At 43.2% G+C, this 13,101-nt stretch overlaps 1 protein-coding gene across 2 annotated transcripts in view; it reads right to left on the bottom strand.

Moving 5' to 3' along the window:
• The window catches only part of VCL (vinculin), a 56,372-nt gene extending 45,774 nt beyond the window's left edge, over positions 1-10,598 (bottom strand). The window contains exon 1 of one of the 2 annotated variants that reach the window (XM_063405881.1): positions 10,151-10,598. In XM_063405881.1, the coding sequence (XP_063261951.1) occupies positions 10,151-10,318 (168 nt within the window). In that variant the 5' untranslated portion in view covers positions 10,319-10,598. The remainder of the gene's footprint in view (positions 1-10,150) is intronic. The other variant, XM_063405882.1, reaches the window with a different exon arrangement.
• Between the last annotated feature and the right edge of the window lie 2,503 nt (positions 10,599-13,101).

The raw sequence follows: 13,101 nt of genomic DNA, 5'->3' as shown, positions 1-13,101 counted from the left end.
GGGCTGGGCTCAGCTGGTCTTGAAAGCTCAAGTGCCAGAGGAAATCTAGTCTGAGAGTTAAGGAATGCGGGTTTTGCCAGCATTAACTGAAGAGAAATTAAAGAAATGCCATGGTATTTTTTTTTTCCCCAGAGAAAAACTGAAGTCTAAGTGAAACCTACCTAAAATTTCTTGAGGTTCCCCCTCACCATGCTTTGATTTTTTTGAGAAAAGGGGAGCATTTTATAGGTGTGGCAAAAACACAAAGAGCACTTCACTTGCTACAGTTAAGCCAGTGGTTTGGCAATTACTAGCCCTTCACAATCCATTTTTTGTCATTGTATCAGGACAAGCTAAATAAAAAGTGACCTTTTTGCTACTACTCTGTAGTTCGAGAGAAACCCATTTATTCATCTCTGTTACTCAGCACAACTATTGTGCTGCAAAAGCTGCAAAGACTGCTAGGCTCATGAAAGTGATATTTCCTGTAGTCCAAACACTAGTCAGTTTAATTTGTTAGCACACCTAAAAACCTGTAAGGGTTATGTAGTAATTTGAAAAAGCAGTAACAGAGCCCACTCAACACTTGGAAAAAAACTTATCAAGTGTAAAAACAGAAGCTTTTGAAGACTTAGCTGAAGGGCAAATAGACACCTGTATACACATTCAGAGGTTGAAATGGAAAGCATCTTTTGTGATTTATCTTGACCAAAACCCCCTATGATTTTAAAAATAAACAGGCACACCAATACAAGTTGAGCTTCCAGTGACTTCCATCTGGGTGCTTGATGCAGCAATATTTTTCTAGTGATAATTCTTTAAATAAATATTCAGTGCATCACACACTTCGTATTAAAAACCTTCCCTAAGCAAGTACATGAATGTCTGTTAGCAAGGTTGCCAGAATTTAAATAGGAGGGTTGAACATGGCAGCTTGCACACAATGAACACAGTATTTTTTTCACTCGGTTATATATTATATCCCATTTTGCACTGAAGAGCTTAACCATTCATTGCCTATGAACAGATGGGTATCTTACTCATTTATAAGAAGTCCATTTTTTCCAACCATAAGTATGTGGTCACCAGGAACCAAATCCACCCCAAAATGCTCACAGCTCACAACATATCTCTGTCTCATAATATGAGACAACTATCAATCTAGATGAAGTCAGTTTCTGCTCCTTCTGGCAAGTATTTGTGCAGGTGAACAAAACAAAACCTGCATAAGAGAATTTTATTAATGTTTCCCTCATCTAAAACAGTTGCAACATGCAGCCTCTTCCAAATTCAGACGAAGTTTGGGAGACAGGAGAAGCAGCACCTCAGCTGAAGTAAGTTCCAGATGACAGCTTTTCACAGCTCCCCTGCTTGACAGGAAGAGTCAGACTTCAGAAACTGAAGAGCTGATACCCAGCAAATGGCTGAAAGATGACAGTGGCCAAGGAAGTTGATATGGACTTTCCTGGCTCAGCCAAGCTTCTGATTTTGATGCGCCCACTCGAAAAGAAAGGCTGAGAACATTCATGTGCCACCACATAATGACTTCACTAAGGTGACCAGAGTGCCTCTCATCAGCTCAGGGGTGCAGAACTCACCACTCATACTGCTACTATGGCACTTCTGTGACTACAATCATTTATGAAATTAATGACCACAGCTGTCTTCTTGCCTGCTTTTCAGCATTTAAGGAGGGCCAGGCTTGTGTCTAGTTCATGCTAAGGTTCAGCTACTAAAATGAAGCTCAACAAAAAATGCTAGTGTAAATACAGCAGCAGCAAAATAAAGACTAGGTAAAATGTGGGCCCACTATGGGATAGGTGTGGGTGTCTGACCACAAGACAAAGAATTAAGTACTCAAATTTATTTACCTCTGTCTTTTCTGAGAATATCTGTTTTTGCAGTCCCAGGTCCCCAAGATACCCTGAGAGCTTGGTACAAGGAAATTAAATATTTGCTGAAAGAAGCTCAAGTTACATTTGTTACTCTGTGGGTGTAACCATTGATGTAAAGGCAATGCAACATTATTACAGTAGGTCTCTTCATAAGTATCCTAGGCCAACACCAACAAAAACAACTTGTTTCTTTTCTCCATTCTTCACTGGAGAAACCCAACATGAATCATCAGTTTCCTACCCTTCCCATGAAGTCAGAACACTGGGAAACTGTTCCAACACATGTTTTCTCAGTGAGAGAAAGGGTTAGATATCATCATCAACTAAGAGTCAATGAGCTGACATTTTCAGAAACTCTGGAAAGGCTTTGATAATGAATAGGTTTTTGGGGTTTTTTTGCTTTTGTCCCCTTCATTAGCTGTTATTGTTATCCATTGTTCATTATTCCTGTTGTACATAGCTCTCCTGAAGCATCAGGACAATATTGACTTCTGAATAAGAGATATGTTACAAAGTGAGTTGTTCAATATATTTTGACACAAATCTTTGTTTCTAGTCTCAGGATATGGGCAAGTACAAGTCAAACCTCAGTACACTTCAATTATTAGGCTAAGTGAGCAAAGGAAAGGTTTTCCCCCTCTACTGATTCTCTAGTCAGTCTTTCATATCCTCACAGATGCACTAAGGCCGGATTTACTCCAGGGACAAACTAGACCTACTTCCAAGTATTATGCACATAGAGTCATGCCTCCACTCCCCCCCTCCCAGTTCAGCTTTGAGCTGCTGGGATGCTAGGCTTGTGTTTGGAAGAGACACTTCATGGAGAAATGTCTGTAACTGAAAAGAAGATCCAGCCTTCATTTGATCATTTCATCTCCCCATGCAGAAGTCATCCTGTATCCACAAAGTATCTTCTAAAATGAAGGTAGCTGCAATATTCACTCATCTGGTATATTTAGATGGCTCAACACAAGTTGTTACTCTAAATTCCAATTACAGGACAATATTTAGAGTTAATTCTCTCTTACCTCTTGTCATAAAAATTAAGTAAGCAATTATACAACTAAACATTACGATTAATGTAGTGGATAAACTTTTAACAGCTATACAGTTACAAAATAAAAGACACTTTACTGTTCAAATTCAGTAACAACAATACTCCTATGGCTGTGTTTAAAGATAAATGCCAGGAAGGCTATCAGTTCACAGAAATTAAGAACTGTGGCTGCAGAGAAGTTCTGTATCAAGGTCTGCTTCTCAGCATTTGACTGAGCAAGTGATAGAATATCACTTGTGCCACTAAAGAAAAAAAATACTACATTGCAATGTTTCTTAGTTCTAGTTTGCCAGTCTGAGTTGCTTTTCAGTGTGAGTAGTATCAAGCCAGTAAGACTTAGTAAGACAATGCAGTCAGAAACAGGAGCTTAGGAGTAACACACACAAGTCTGCAACAGAGAAGCAGGGATAAAAAGCTAGTCTTCCTTGTATGCAGAGTCACTATCAAAATTAAGCAGTACTCAAGGCAAAAACTGACTAGGATTGGCCTATTCCTTTGACAAATCAGTTAGCATCATTTCCAGTAACTTGCATTAAGACCACATTTGCTAACATATCTTTAAAACCACTGTTTGAATTCACCCCCTCACCCAGTCCTCTCAAAGATTGGTTTCATCCATACTTCAACTATATTGGGAATGGGAAAACACTTGCAAATTACTCTCTGTTCTGAAGGTACACATTTCTAAATCATGTTTTGTTTGGTTAATTTTTTATTAATCTCTAAAAGGAATTCCACATCTACAGTCCAATATCACTATGTGGAGAAAACCATCTTATTTCAAAGTACAAAGCAAAACTACATCACTCTCTAAAGTTACAAGACATTAGGAAGAATAAATTGCTAAAAACACTGGTCCTTAACACAGGTTAAACTCCTCCCACATTGGTGTAATTGGCTTATGCAGAAAACAGCATTAATAAGTTTTCCAAAGCAGGAATGATAGTCACCAGATTTTTGGCATATGGAACTTTTTAGTCCAACTGCCACTTAAGGACTATCCATTCCACAACAATAGTCTCAGTTTTTATGTCCAAAAAAAGCAAGCTGCATATGAGGAGACATTCACCATCTCTATGTACATTTAAAAGAGAGAACAAAAGATTCCTTTTAAAGCTGATGGAGGAGACTGGAATAAATTAAGTATCCAAACACAATAACAGAACAAAGAGATTATTCCATTCAAATCAGTAACTAATTAATCACTTATGTAAAGATGACTCCTAGCAGATAAAAGCAAGAAATAAGTTTATGATGAGCTTTTGTTATTACAAAGTTGCTTTCTGTCTGAGTAATCACTCTTCTCCCAGCCCCTCCCATACATACACTCTAATGGGGTTTATCCACTTTCTCAGAGCATATGGCCACAGTTCCCACAATATGGCAAATGATCCCTGAAGAAATTGCTGTACATTGAAGAAGCATGTTCTAATTTTAAAAAAGGGGGAATTTTTATTATTTGTAAAACACTAATCAGTTTTCTACTACTCATAGATAAGGCCTAGAAAGCAGCAGTGAAAAGATATTCTCTTATGAGATCTTCAAGCCTATTCTAGTGCTCATTCACTTGCCACTACGTTTGAGTTCTGCAGAGTTCAAATGATCTGCTCTTTTGACCGTTTCTTTCAGCTTCAAAATGTAACAATAAAAAAACTGGAAACGGGGAGCCACAGATCTATACACATCTCATGACAAGTTACAAACATCAAGAAAAAATGCAAAATACACAACCCCCTTGAGAGTCATCTTCTGTGCTGCGCAGAAAATTCTACAAGGAAAAAAAGCTCATCTTTTTCCTTTCTTTTCCATCCTTTTCCAAGATATATAAACATATTGCAAGTTAAATTTTCCCCAAAAAAAGAGCAACACTAAGCTGCTCACAACAGCTCACTCCTCTCTTTGTAACCTGAGTTACAGGCAAGTCAGCTATGCCAAAAGAAAATTTAGGATGATAAAGCTGTTTCACCATCCACCCTCCTCAACAGTCAGACCATTTCTCCTCATTCCAAGTGTTTATCTGTGTATTTGACTTTTGCTGCTGGAATAATGACAAGGATTTCAAGGCAGACTGCATTCTTCACAAATTTATTTTAACAGGTGATTTCCAAGCTGGTGGTTTGCAGGTATCAGTAGGCAATTTACAGCCTGTCCAGAAAAATGGACAGCCCTTTCCAAATGGCCCTGCAATCCCTTCTCACCTGTCAGAGGCCCATGGATACACAGCCAGAACACGCCAGTGGCTTCAGGTAATCACTGCTTCTTCCTCTGCTAAGGTGAGATAGGGCAGCTGCTATAGCTACACTAAATGCAACACTCCCACAGCTAATTTTTTGTTTGGTTTAAACTTTGTGTCTCTGCCAAAGTACTGGTATCAAATCCCATCTGCTTTAAGAGCTATCTGGGTAGTTTTAGTTGTGCCTAGATGGGGTGGGCTTCAGCTGGTGGTAAAGACACTGACCTCACAATTCAGGAAGTCACAAAAACCTTTGACACGTGTGACTTTGACCCAGTACTACAGGGTCTTGTTCCCATCAAATACAATTTCCAGTCAAGCCTAATCTTACTCTAGACTGCATTTATTTACATTTTAATATAGTACTTGGCCCACACTTAGTTAAAAGAAACATCTGATAAACCCTGACTATGAGACAGGAGACTTATAATCTGAAAGACCCTTCTTGATGATTAGCCTGACCTAGTCAGGCCTGACCTAGCTAGTCACAGTTAGTAGCTGAGGTACAGAAAGGTGTCAGTAGTGCTTTGTCAGCCTCCAAACCTCAGTAGGTAAATACAGCCATATCACAGCACCCAACAATAACACTTTCTTGAGAAATGTGCTCATCAGCAATTTAATAAGGAGTAAAGCAAGTTTTTCCCATTAAAAATAATAATAGAAACTGGATTCATATAGACACTTGTGAAACAGACTCACATATAAAAGGAGAGCACAGAGGATGGAATGGCAGAAGGTGCATCATCAAATAGATAAGCAGTGTTTTGTCAGAGCTGATCTCTGTCCTGAAAGACTTTAGCCACTTCATTTGTTACCATTAGTGTCTTAAATCTTCCACTATGATTATTTCATAGCAGTATCACTTTGCTCAGATGCCCAAAGCTCTACGAAAATGAAGGACATTAAAACGACATAAAAGGACATAAAAGGGTGAGTCTCAAGCTACTGGTCTGAGGTAAAGCAGGTCAGATCTTTCAGACCATTGACCTGGTTCAACAGCTCAGATTCTGAAAAACCAACACCTCCTTGAGCTAATGAACCTGCCCCAATATTTCAAATTGTGTGCTTCCCAAGTCCCTCCTACTACCTTAATTTTCATGCAGACAATTACAACCAAATCTGTCGAACTCAGCAGCTTCACCCATGGCATTGTTGGTATTTGGCAGAGCAACAGCAGCCCTGCTCTGAGGCAGCTCTGTCTGCAACAGCAGAGAGAAGTGACCAGAGTGGGCTCTGCCTGTACTGACAGAATGCCAGAATCCATACACGGCAGCATGGAGCTTACAACATCAGAGTAGAATTTGCTTTCTCTCTTTGGCAGTAATATAACATTGGTCTGAACATAAATGCTCGTAAATTCAGTACTGCAAAGTAGCAATTTTTTTTCTCCTCCATCAAATAAAACCATATATATCATGTGTGTGATTGGTTTACCATTTCTGCATCATCATCAGCCATCCTTGATAAAAATCCTTGCTTTTAAAATAGCCTAAAAGTCTGAGGACTAAAAAAAACCCCAACCAAACCAAACCCAGAAAACCAAACAATTAGGGGAAAAAAAAAAAAGAAAAAAAAAGCCTGAACAACTAGAAATACAACACATGGTTCATTTCCTCCCTGGGAAGTTTGACTAGTTAGAAGTCAAAATTTCATTTCACTCTCCTCTGAACTAATAGGCTATTTAGCAAGCTCAAAATTATTCCCTGCCTATTAGGTAACCTTGACTATTATCCACTACCACCACCACTTCTGTTGACTTCCAGTGTCACATCTTTTAGCTAAAAGAAATACCAAGTGCCAACAATCCCATAAGAGGCACACATCCACTACAAATAGAAGCCAATAAACAAACATTAAGACTTCTAGTTAAAAGAAGGAATAATTTAGTACATTCATAGTCTTGTGGTATCTGAAGCCTCTCCCCCAAATTCCTGGCTCCAGTCAAAGTTGATTTCTGTGCAAAAAAGCTTCTGATGCTTACCTCCGCACTATGTTTTTGCACAGGCAACAAGGACTTTACCCCACAGTTAAGAAATTTCATCAAAATACTTCAAAAGTATTTGAGAATTATTGTGCAAAAGCTAATCCCCAATAGAATATTCAAGATGCAGTGGAAGCAAACTGTCACATATTGCAAACAGAATACCAAGGCTTTCTTTGGTATTTTACTACAGGAATGACTAATTTGTAAAGATTTCGTTTCTCCATTAAGTTCAACAATGACTTGGACTATCTCTTCTCCAGAATTAGTTTACATTTAGGTCCTGACAAGGAAGTATCTCTATGATAGGTCTACTGGAGTGTACAAACTTGACATTAAAAAAGTCATGTAACTTAAGATGGCTTCAGGCAAACCTTAAAATACAGCATAACCATTAATGACAGAAAATACAGAAATACATGCCAAAGGAAAAGCTCTTGTGTAGAGGTCTCTTACAGAGTCTCCACTCTCTTATACAGTCAGGGTATTTAAGAGGAAGACCCCCTTTTGGCTCATCTACTAGTCCTAATGTAAGACCCTCATATCTATCAACCTCTGCTCCATCCTGAATAGTGTATTGTGCTAACTCCACCTCAGGAATGTTCAAGTTATTGCACAGAGGTACTTCCTTATAGCCATATAGTAATTTCCTAGCCCATTTCCCCTCACAGTACATCTTCTAGGCCTTCCACAAGAATGGGTCTTAAAACTTCAAAACCCCTACCACCAATTACATACAATAGCTAAATCAATTAAATACTGCATTTTCCAAACTACACAATCCTTACTATAGGCTGGACAGCTGGACAGTAGAGCTGCTGTATACAAAAATTTATCACTAAAATCTCCCTGCTCCTCAGTACTTTTCTTTATGTACTTTGTGATACTCACACTAAGAACCCTGAGCAGAGAGCACGCAAGACAACGAGCCAGCAGCTACATGATTCTCCTGCTTGCCCTGATAACTCCATCTTTGCTGTCACCTGGGATGCCACCACAAGGCTCGTAATTCGAGAGCCGGTCTGCACAAATTCTCCTGCTCCTGTGAAACTGCTGTTTCATCAATCACCTTACACTCCAGAGTGATGCATTAAAAACAGAGCTCCAGATAGGAAACAGAACTTGAATTCTGCATTTTTCCAAACGTAGACAGAGCTGTATTTTAATAGACCAGGGCATATTCCTGGTAACTACCACCTCAGTTTACACCACTTCTATTTGCTCATTGTGAATAAACACAGAAAAAAATAATTCAACAATTTTTCCTTTTATCTAACTAGCAGGTAGGAAGACAAAAACAGAGGCTTCCAAAAGAGTCCAAAATTAAAGAAGAGCTACCATTATCAAGCTGCAGAAGGAAACTAATTCTATTTCTGCATTTCTCTAATAAATGAGACTTTATCAGATCAAGTTTCTTTTGAGAGAAAGGTGAGGTGGGGAAACATACACAACCCAGTGTTACAGGGTTTGCTCAGAGAAGCACAGCATTATTCCAATGTCTTCCTTTCAAGGAAAAGTATTTCACAGCCTTCACCCCCTCACAGCCAAAACACCTACTACATCAGTGATAGCTGCAGAACAAATGTTCTTCATAAAAACATGAGTGTCTGCTATAGTCAGCAAGAAGCACAAGTATTCTAGACAGTCTGTAATATTTATAGTCATGGCGACCAGGAGACATAGTTCCACTGTAGTAAACTGCAAATTCTCAAAGTGGCAAGTTATTCTAGCAGGAGCAAGTACTGCAGGCCAAAACGTGACAAAACACATCACATACATTAGTCATCTTGACAGCTTCTTATGCCCACAAGCCTCATGATTTCAGTGCTAAAACATTGGTTAACAGTGACACAGTATTTTAACTTGCATAGCTATTCATTTTAAGGCAAAGTTTATTGGCAAGGGCTATTACTTGCCAGGAGTTACTTCAGAATTTTACAGGATTCAAAATGAGCAAGCAACATGTGATGTTCAAAAATTAAGCTAGTACCTGTAAACAAGCTTAATAAACGTGCAAGGTAAGTATAATCAGGTAATTTTTAATGCAGTAGAAGAGTAAGCAATGTCACAGTGCTTTCTATATCAAAGAAAAAATTTCTGCCTTGCAACAGTTTGTTATTCTTTTGTTGATTGTAAGAGTGCTAACAGGAACTAAAACATTTCAAATGTATTAGTCACTTGCACTCCTCATACTGCAGTGTCCATACTGCAAGTACTCCGATCTTAAAGAGACAAGCTGTGCATAACTGCTTTCAATAAGCCGAGAGAGTCAGGCCAGATTTCCGTCACCTTTAGCTTCCCACAAGCAAACAGTAACTCATACTCGAGGCTATGTAACAAGAACAATTTACAGCTCCAGACTTTGCCTGGAAGCCACAGGTCTGTCCCGCCTCAACTCCGGCACTGATAAGGAACGGCCAGCCTTCACCAATTTAAAAATGAAACCCAAATGCCTGGAGGTTTGGGCTTCGTTATGGGTTGGGATTTTCTAGATAGGCTCACGCCAAGTAAGTATTTTGCCTTTTATAGCGCATACACTTAAAATAGGAGTTTCCTAGGCAGCAAAGAACCACACAGCGTATCAGAGCCATCCATGAAGCGTTTCGGGGTGGGTATGAACAGCACAACTACCGCGCTTCGCTGCACTTTAATGTGATGCCGCTCCTCAGGTGGGCAAAGGCTTCGCTCCGAGACGGCGAGCAACTCTCTGTTGGGACAACTCACTGCTCCGCAGCACGGCTCTCCCGGCTCCTTCGCCGGCCGGAGCGGGAACAGACCAAAGTGGCTTCCAGGCGGGAGCCTGGACAGAGGTCTAGAGAGCCTTCCAACTTAACCCTTTCCCGGGCCCCGCCACGGCGCCCGGCCGGTCCTGGCGGGGCGGGACCGGGACACCTGTCCGCCACAGCCCGGGGGGCGGGCGCCGCCGGACTCCCAAGTTGGTCGCGGCGGCCAAAGTCGCTCCCAGGAGAAGGCGCGGAGGAGGCGGGCCGGCCGCCGCTACTCACCCGCACCAGGTTGCTGACAGCGGCCTGCACGGCCGACACGGGGGCGGTGAGGTCCGGGATGGCCTTTCCGTCCACCTCCCCCTCCTCATGCATGATGACCAGGTGGGAGATCTGCTGGGCCACCGGCTCCAGGATGCTCTCGATGGTGCGCGTGTGGAAGACGGGCATGGCGGCGGCGGGGTGGGGGGCCGGGGCCCGAACTCAGCACAAACTCCTGGCAAACTCTGTCCCTGCGGGCTGGCGCCCCACAGAGAAAGCCGCGGCCTCCGCGCAAAGAGGAAACGGAGGAAGAACAGGATACCAAACGACCACTCCAAGCTCCCCTCGCCCCGGAGCGGAGTGCGGCACACGGAGACGCGGCTCCCGGCTCAGCTCGCGGAGGCGGGACTCGAACTCGCTGCCCTCCTGCCACCCGCTGGCAGCGCCCACCCCGCACTGGCGCCGCTCCTCAGCCAGGCGGCGGCTTTTCAACCGCCACGGCCCGCCCCTCCCGCGGCTCCCACCCCCGGCCGCTTCGCCCAATGGCCGAGCCGGGGCCGCCGCTCCCAGTGGCGCAACGCCGCGTCCATCAACATTCCAGAGCCTCCTTCCCCCTCCGCCCCCCGCCTTTCCCGCACCACCCGCCTTTCCAACCAAGCTTGGTTGCGCGGGCGCTGGTTTCCCAGAGTCGAGATGACGTCAGACATTCTGGTGTCCATATAAGGAGACGATTAATGCCGGGGTGCCGGGATAGCGGGGGGTGAGGGCGGTGGGATTCCTGCGCCACGCCCGCCGCCGGCGCAAGTTCGCGTCGTTGGGCTGAGGCGGAGCGTGACCGCCTGGCCGGGCGTGTGGGGCTGGGCATCGCCGAGACGGGGGTGGCCGAGGGAAGCTGGCGCTGCTGGCCGGAGCCGTTGTCCCCAGGCGCTGCTTGGGGCGCGCCGCTTCGTGCAGGGCGTGCGTTCTCCCCGCAGCCGGCCCTGCGCGACCCGCCCTGGGCGCAGCCCTGAACGCTTCCGCCCCCGCTGAGGGAAAGTGGCGAGAGGCTACGGGCACCGCTTCCCGCCCGCGCTCCGCCTCGGGGAGTGAGGGCTGCCCCTGCCGTGGCTCCCCGCGTGCCGCCCCTCAGGGGCTGAGGGGACATGGCGGGACAACGCTGAGGCGGCGGCGGCCCTGCGGGGCGGCACGTACGGGGAGAGTGAACCTCGGCTTGGGTTTTACCGCTATGACTGGTGGTAACAGCGGGAGCTTGTTAAAATACACTTAGGCGAGTGGCGTGGTCGGGAGAAGGAGTACAACCCGTAGCCAGGAACATAAATCTGCGGGTTCCCGTAGCGCCGCTGTGGGAGCGTGGCTGCCAGTCCCAGCACAGCCCGCCCTCCGGCGTGCCCCGGCCACGGTCTCTTGTGGCACTGGCAGCACTCGTGGTAATAAAATAAAACGTGAGTAAGGAGTTACGCTTTGCACTTCTTACTTTCTTTGATAAACAAGCACAAGTTCAGATTCGGAAAGTTATTGCTGGCTTGTATGTGTTTTTATCCTTGTGCTGCTATTTTAGGCTATAAATCAATGTCCCTGTCAGACTAGGTTGCAGTCTGAAGTGTTCCAGAGCAAACAGTGTGTTTTCTGTGCAGTGTTTGAACACAGCCACTCCCACCAGCAGACTCGGGGATATACAGAAAGAGCAATTAAATCAATAAGGCTGGAGTGAGTCAAGGATCTCTTTGTAACTTACACCAGTGTTGTCATGGTTGGAACTACAGGGACAGTTACAAGTTGTAGGCCTAAAAAGCTATGAAAAACAGATTTTGTGCCGAGTTAAGAAATCTTAGCAACACCTTTAGCTCAGAAGTTATTTTGGCTTGGTTTGTTTACTGTTCTCTTTTAGTATGATGGAAATTGTATTTCTCTGTGTGCATTTATTGAATCTCCAGTGGTAGGAGTCACAGTACTAATTTCGATGTTGTACAATCCCACTTGTTTTGGAAAGAGGTATACTTGTAGGCTCGATAACAGATAATCAAATCATGCTATTGGCTTGCAAAACATAATTACAGTATCAGTCTTTCAGCAGTAATGAGTGTTTTGGGTTACTTGAACGGTGTGCACTGTAAGAGGAGTTTATGTTGTTTGTATTTGCTGTATAGCAGGTACCATTTTTAGCATACACATGCCTAGCAGTACCTCTTCCACATACTGTGGAGAATAGATAAAAATCCTTCTGGACAGCAGTGTGCAGGAGCTGGGAATTATAAAAAGCAATCAGTCCGTGTCTAATAATCTGCTAAATTCTGTTTCATGAAAGTATGCAAACTTAATAAACCCCACATATTTAGTCACTTGTGGGACTTGCACATAAGCAAAGCTGTTTGATTAAAAATTGTTGCTTTAGATTTAGGACTGTGTGTACTGACTTATGGCAGAATATGTATGTTTATGCATATGACTTTCAGGGGAAGGTGTTATCTGATCATTATAAAAGGCTGATCTGGTGGCTCAAATATGTATGGAAATTTTTGGTGGCCTCCTGAAACTTTTACTGCCTACAGGACCAAAATCTGTACTTGTATTTGGGATGTGTTGGTATTAAGAGTTTGTTTCACAGTTTCACTTATATTTGTGTAATTTTTGCCCATACAAAATTTAAGTTTTATTCTTTGCATTATGTGACTGTACTGCATGCCCATCACTGAAATTTCCTCCATCCTGTTGGTGTGGCTGCCTAATTTTTGAAGCCAAATCCAGCAAAATTCCATGCAATTAGCAGCAATCTGTGTAATACTGCTTTTCTGGTTGTTGGTTTGGGGTTTTTTTCTTTTGAAGTACTAAATTTACGGAGTTTTCTCTTTCTTTGCAGTATTCACAGCTGCCACATTGATGGCACTCATCGTATGAGTAACAGCTTTGAGGCAGGTACTTTTTTCAAAAAGTTCCGTTTCTTACTGTGATGTTGCTTCCCCGGGTTCTTCAAT

This window comes from Prinia subflava, chromosome 9 (assembly GCF_021018805.1).
Source record: "Prinia subflava isolate CZ2003 ecotype Zambia chromosome 9, Cam_Psub_1.2, whole genome shotgun sequence".
Classification (NCBI taxonomy): domain Eukaryota; kingdom Metazoa; phylum Chordata; class Aves; order Passeriformes; family Cisticolidae; genus Prinia; species Prinia subflava.
The sequence above is the reverse complement of the archived record's forward strand: the minus strand, read 5'-3'. Positions and strand labels throughout refer to the sequence as shown.